The sequence below is a fragment of the Centroberyx affinis genome, unplaced genomic scaffold (genome assembly GCF_046629955.1).
Source record: "Centroberyx affinis isolate AG114_WGS23_722 - 3 ecotype Tasmania unplaced genomic scaffold, CSIRO-AGI_Caff_v1 ptg001068l_1, whole genome shotgun sequence".
NCBI lineage: Eukaryota > Metazoa > Chordata > Actinopteri > Beryciformes > Berycidae > Centroberyx > Centroberyx affinis.
The window spans coordinates 79,464-85,887 of record NW_027279617.1 but is presented as its reverse complement, the minus strand read 5'-3'; the positions used below and the strand labels follow the sequence as shown (position 1 = coordinate 85,887).

At 49.2% G+C, this 6,424-nt stretch overlaps 1 protein-coding gene and 1 non-coding gene across 2 annotated transcripts; one reads left to right on the top strand and one right to left on the bottom strand.

The window, feature by feature from the left end:
* Positions 1 to 2,360: 2,360 nt before the first annotated feature.
* Positions 2,361 to 4,783, bottom strand: LOC139647260 (adhesive plaque matrix protein-like). Its single transcript, XM_071523120.1, has 5 exons — positions 4,741 to 4,783; positions 4,135 to 4,655; positions 3,544 to 3,873; positions 3,010 to 3,231; positions 2,361 to 2,927 (listed from the first exon to the last, which is right to left on the bottom strand). The coding sequence occupies exons 1-5, from the start codon at positions 4,781 to 4,783 to the stop codon at positions 2,361 to 2,363; spliced, it is 1,683 nt and encodes a 560-aa protein (XP_071379221.1).
* Positions 4,784 to 5,703: 920 nt separating this feature from the next.
* Positions 5,704 to 5,785, top strand: trnas-aga (transfer RNA serine (anticodon AGA)). The gene has a single exon. It is a non-coding gene; the product is annotated as a tRNA-Ser (tRNA).
* The last annotated feature ends 639 nt before the right edge of the window (positions 5,786 to 6,424 follow it).

The following is a 6,424-nucleotide window of genomic DNA, read 5'->3' as shown; positions in this document are numbered from 1 at the left end:
TAATGGCTTGTGTGGTAACAGGAGTCGGGTTCAGGATGTAGTTGCACCAGCTATAAATACAGTAAGTTCCTCCCTAAGTAAGAGCACTAAGACTTTACTAGAAGCTTAGTAGCTACCATTTAGTTTTTAACACAAATCAATACATTTGATTGCACCATGCATAGTTAATGCACATTCCAGCTAATAAGAAAATGCTAAGTCATCACTAGGACTTTACATGCGTATAATACTGGCCCAAAGTATTGACAGTCATGCTAAAGCAAGTCATGATGTGTGCAGGCCAGCCCCTCTAATTCACACATATACATAAACTCTCCTTATCACACACTTGAGACAATGAATTCCTGCTGGAAAACAATGTGAAATGTAACTGAAGCTGTAAAGGAAGTAATATTAATTCTGTAAATATGAAAAGCATAAGACTAACATTTTGTCTCTGGTATGCTCTGTCCCTTTCTCTCTCTCTCTCTCTCTCTCTCTCTCACTCTGTCTGTGTTATGGTCACGCTCTAATTGAAGATGTTTTGTTTGTTTGGGACAGGGACCATGTGACCAGTATGGGTCAGGCCTGTCGGTGCTGGGCAGCTGATTGTCCAGTTGGAAGGGGAGGCACAGATGGGGCACAAGGGGGCACAAGGGAGCTGACCCCCCCCCCCCCCCCCCCAACCCCAACCAAAGGCCCTGGTAATGATAACCTGGGTGCAATGGGAGAGACTGAGGGGGGAATAGCCCCCCGCCACCCCCTTATTAGCAAAGGCCATTAAATGCAACACTTTAACGTGTCTCATACAAAAATGTACACCCTAGATTTGGTTGAAGGATAGCATGTTCTCATTAGAGGAGTGAGCTTAGAGCTCACTCCTCTTAGAGCACTAGATGAGTGTGCATGGCATTCATTTACAATGCAGTAAAATTTACCATAGCACGAAATCGCTTCTTGAGAAAGTGAACCTTCACTTAGAAGCTATTGTTGAGTATGAGGCATCTTCTTCCGAACCTTACACCATTATTTTGTCTGTTTTGTATTCATTTTATTTGCCTTCTTACATCAGTTGGTGTTGAACGGAGGTCACTGAATGGAGGTTTAAAAATGGATTTGGAACTGTAGTTCATTCAATGGCATGACAGTCTCCCAGACAAATATGATGCATTTGTGATCACACTTTAGAAATAAGATTGTAATTAAATTCAAAGTTCAACCAGATTTAATTGACCCTGTGACCCACATGTTCCGTTAGCTTTAATCAAACCATAGCTACAGTATGCATTATCAGCCACTAAACAAAACCCATAATTTCAAAAGCAAGGCAGCCCTCTAGAGGACAAAAGTAAAGGTGTAGGTACTTTGTCTTTCCAACCTCCACTGTTGAAGGGATGTGCATTACTAGTCTGCATAGTCACCATTGCCCTGAATACTATTCAAAAACTTGTTGCCTTTTCTGACAGGGATTGAGAGCTGCTGTCCCACAAAACCTTTAGTGCTGTAGTTCAACTTGTTATATATGGAGTTATTCTTTAAGTCTGCTAACCATCAGAGCTGACCTTACACCAATGGTTGTGAGGTTAATGAAGAGCTATGTCTACAGTTATAGGGTCTGTAATAATCTGACTGCAGAAGTGGCAAGATCGTCATAAGTCAAATGCATTTAAATTGAAGTGATTACTTGAAATAGTCAATGCCCTCTTCCTTCATAAATGTGAGAAAAAAGTTCAGTCTAACTGTTTAAGCAATTCACCACACCCAGACTGCCATTTGCTGGACGATGGAACCAATGGTATGAAGTCTCACGAGGCCCTGAGCCCTTGACCTATGCCGGGCTCCATTTAACATTAAGCCCAAGGAGTTTAGTGTCAAAACTTCATTAAGCATTTTGGAGAGAAACAAAATGTCTAGTGCTGTACAGTAGAACCTTATGATCATTAGCACAGCTGAGGACTGCCATGATTTAATGTTGCAACCCAACCATGCGTCCCCATTTAAAGTAAATCTTATTCATCTGATGAATACACAGGGACAGGCTCAAGCTAAGGTGCAGTGCTTAGATCACTCAATAGATGAAAGTTTAGTCAAGCTGCCAAAAAGCAAATTGGTCTCTCAGAATAATGATAAGGCACCACACCAAAATGTAACAATGCCATTTTATTTCCAAAGAAAATCCAAGACGAGATGAACTTCCAATCAATCGAACCGAGTCTTCAAAACATCGGAAGGCCTGAGGTGGGGAAAGAAACAGATTTTTACAGTGGAACATTTGCCATTGCTGACTGAGGAGAATCCTTTACACCCAGTTTAAAAACATACAATGCATGCAAGTAATATCTTGCCAGCTACTAGTCAGTAATCATTTGTGACTCTTAGCCTCACCCATCTGAATCCAAATGGGTGCCCACACTCGTTTGGAGAAACCAGGATACGGGCCATACCTGTGAGAACCCTGGTAGTGCGGCGCCTGGGGCCGGTAGCTCGGCACCTGGGGCTGAGGCTGCTTGGGCTGGTAGCTCGGCACCTGGGGCTGAGGCTGCTTGGGCTGGTAGCTCGGTGCCTGGGGGCTGAGGCTGCTTGGGCTGGTAGCTCGGCGCCTGGGGCTTGGTCTGGTAGCTTGGCGCCTGCTTGGGCTGGTAGCTCGGAGCCTGCTGCTGAGGCTGCTTGGGCTGGTAGCTCGGCGCCTGTGGCTTGGTCTGGTAGCTTGGCGCCTGCTTGGGCTGGTAGCTCGGCGCCTGCTGCTGAGGCTGCTTGGGCTGGTAGCTCGGCACCTGTGGCTTGGTCTGGTAGCTTGGCGCCTGCTTGGGCTGGTAGCTCGGCGCCTGCTGCTGAGGCTGCTTGGGCTGGTAGCTCGGCACCTGTGGCTTGGTCTGGTAGCTTGGCGCCTGCTTGGGCTGGTAGCTCAGAGCCTGCTGCTGAGGCTGCTTGGGCTGGTAGCTCGGCACCTGTGGCTTGGGCTGGTAGCTCAGAGCCTGCTGCTGAGGCTGCTAGCTCGGCACCTGTGGCTTTGGGCTGGTAGCGCGGAGCCTGCGGCTGAGGCTGCTTGGGCTGGTAGCTCGGCACCTGTGGCTTGGGCTGGTAGCTTGGAACCTGCTTGGGCTGGTAGCTCGAAGCCTGCTGCTGAGGCTGCTTGGGCTGGTAGCTCGGCACCTGAGGCTGCTTGGGCTGGTAGCGTGGCGCCTGGGGCTGCTGGGGCTGCTTGGGCTGGTAGCTCGGCACCTGGGGCTGCTTGGGCTGGTAGCTCGGCACCTGGGGCTGCTTGGGCTGGTAGCTCGGCACCTGGGGCTGCTTGGGCTGGTAGCTCGGCACCTGGGGCTGCTTGGGCTGGTAGCTCGGCACCTGGGGCTGCTTGGGCTGGTAGCTCGGCTGCTTGGGCTGGTAGCTCGGCACCTGGGGCTGCTGCGGCTGCTTGGGCTGGTAGCTCGGCACCTGGGGCTGCTGCGGCTGCTGCTTGGGCTGGTAGCTCGGCACCTGGGGCTGCTTGGGCTGGTAGCTCGGCTGCTTGGGCTGGTAGCTCGGCACCTGGGGCTGCTGCGGCTGCTTGGGCTGGTAGCTCGGCACCTGGGGCTGCTGCGGCTGCTTGGGCTGGTAGCTCGGCTGCTTTTTGGACTGGAAGGTAGGCTGCTTTTGAGATTGTTGGAAGCTACGCACTTGTGGCTGCTGGGGCTGGTAGCCTGGGGCCTGTGGTTGCTTGGGCTGGTAGCTTGGGGCCTGCGGCTGAGGCTGCTTGGGCTGGTAGCTCGGCACCTGGGGCCGCTTGGGCTGGTAGCTCGGCACCTGGGGCCGCTTGGGCTGGTAGCTCGGCACCTGGGGCCGCTGCGGCTGCTTGGGCTGGTAGCTCGGCACCTGAGGCTGCTTGGGCTGGTAGCTCGGCACCTGAGGCTGCTGAGGCTGCTTGGGCTGGTAGCTCGGCACCTGGGGCTGCTGCGGCTGCTTGGGCTGGTAGCTCGGCACCTGGGGCTGCTGCGGCTGCTTGGGCTGGTAGCTCGGCACCTGAGGCTGCTTGGGCTGGTAGCTCGGCACCTGAGGCTGCTTGGGCTGCTTGGGCTGGTAGCTCGGCACCTGAGGCTGCTTGGGCTGGTAGCTCGGCACCTGGGGCTGCTTGGGCTGGTAGCTCGGCACCTGGGGCTGCTTGGGCTGGTAGCTCGGCACCTGGGGCTGCTTGGGCTGGTAGCTCGGCACCTGGGGCTGGTAGCTCGGCGGCTGCTTGGGCCGGTAGCTCGGCACCTGGGGCTGCTTGGGCTGGTAGCTCGGCAACTGTGGCTTGGGCTGGTAGCTCGGCGCCTGTGGCTGCTTGGGCTGGTAGCTCGGCACCTGGGGCTGGTAGCTCAGCGGCTGCTTGGGCTGGTAGCTCGGCACCTGGGGCTGCTTGGGCTGGTAGCTTGGAGCCTGCGGCTGAGGCTGCTTGGGCTGGTAGCTCGGCAACTGTGGCTTGGGCTGGTAGCTCGGCGCCTGTGGCTGCTTGGGCTGGTAGCTCGGCACCTGTGGCTGCTTGGGCTGGTAGGTAGGGGCCTGCGGCTGCTTGGGCTGGTAGGTAGGCTGCTGTTGGGGATAGTATCTGCCTGGGGATTCCTCTCCAACATGACAGGCACTGTGGGAAGACTGGTAGGCTGAAACTGGCTCTTGAGCAGTTTTATACTTTTCAGCATCAACCGCAGATCCAACTCTGTAAGCTAATAAACAAACATGTTAAAAATGTGATGCATGTGAAATTTTGTAGTCATGAAGTGAGTATTTATAAGATACATGTAAACTCACTGCTTGCTTGGTGTCTTCCAACAAGTAGAGACAACAGCACCATTCTAGATAAGAGAAACTTCCAGTGGTTACTTTCGATATGTTCAGTGACATTAAATCACAAAACAATATTTTAAAAACATTACCTCAGGAGAAATACCATGGTTTCTGCCATAGCTGTGGCAAGATGAAGTCAGAAGCCCAAGAAGTGCAATCCTGCTCCAGCCAAACCCCACAAACACAAGCGACTGACCACCTTAACCTGTTGGACAGACACGGTGCTCTTTTTAAGCAGTTTCCACATCCATTTCCCTTCCATGCCTTCTGATTGCTTAATTGGAAACAGGTGTGAATCATAGAAATGGGTGTGGTTAATGATTGAACAGGTGGGTTCAACAACATTTGAATACTGCCATATGTCTGTGGATATAATTCCAGTGGTTACTTAATCCAGTGGTTCTCAACCTGGGGGTCGGGACCCCCCAGGGGGTCGTGAGATAATTTTCAGGGGTTGCGAGATGATTTATGGGATGGGGGGGAAAAAATCTATTTCTACTATACATACTACATACATACTATATTATTATCATGTCTATTTTTTCATTTTTTTTCTCAACTTTTTTGCTTTTTTAGTAATACTAAACTAAGCAGAATTACTAAACAGATTTCATTGAAACAAGCTGAAAAAAGATAAAACATCCTTTATATAGTTCTTTCTCTATGCGCTCCTGTAACAGGGGTTGCCAGTAGGCATCCAGTGGTTTTAAGGGGTCACGAGCCAAAAAGGTTGAGAACCACTGACTTAATCCAGGAGCTAAACAATATATTTTTATGATTATCATTAACTTTTTACTTTCTTTATGAGATTCCCTGCTATGTGAAAAACATTAAGGATAACATCAGCAAGTACATGCCAGGTTTGTGTTTCCCATCGTGAATACTGACATGCTGCATATAGCTGCTGCACATTAACTTTCATAGAGAGTTGGCGTGGCCGAGTGGTTAAGGCGATGGACTAGAAATCCATTGGGGTTTCCCCATGCAGGTTCAAATCCTGCCGACAATGATACGTTGATTTCATAGAGGTATGAAACAGCCGACTTGGACTGCATTGATGTGGAAGGCCAGGTCTGTCGTATTAAGCAGTCAATGAATGAGTCAAATAAATAAAATAATGCATCAATAAATAAATGCACTAACAAATAAATGAATCAATAAATAAATGATAAAAATAAATGTGGGAGTATTTATAGAAATGCGCAAATTAACACATTTCATCAATAAATACCTAACATTTTTATTTATATTTATTCATTCATTCATTTCTTGCCGCACATTCGATTTCCATTCCCATTTCTAGGCTAGTGGATGAGCCTCAAAAAGTCCTTTAGTTTATGAGATACCCCTACCGGAGGTAGAACAAAACACAACAATGTTTTTTAGCATCCCTAGGGTCTCCCATAAATGAAACAGATTCTTGTATAAAAATATTTTACTGCAAAGATGGTTAAATTGGTCCACATTTTGATACACCCCACCAACAAAAAAACGTGCAAAACAAAGCCAATCCATATGGGACTGCTTGCACATAAACTCATGTAGATTTGAATCAGAAGGTCAGAGAGTGCTCAAACTTGCCATACTTGTAGACAGGATGTATCTCCACAGACAAAACAAAGTAGATGTGAATAGCTTGATGTATGTT

Excerpts from the sequence above, each read along its gene's own strand:
- LOC139647260 (XM_071523120.1), bottom strand. The coding sequence starts at position 4,783 with ATGGTGCTGTTGTCTCTACTTGTTGGAAGACACCAAGCAAGCA. Across the intron at positions 3,874-4,134 it reads ACCAGCCCAAGCAGCCCCAG|CCTCAGCAGCCTCAGGTGCC; the intron begins GTGCCGAGCTAC and ends CAGCCCAAGCAG. Across the intron at positions 3,232-3,543 it reads AGCAGCCGCAGCAGCCCCAG|GTGCCGAGCTACCAGCCCAA; the intron begins GTGCCGAGCTAC and ends AAGCAGCCCCAG.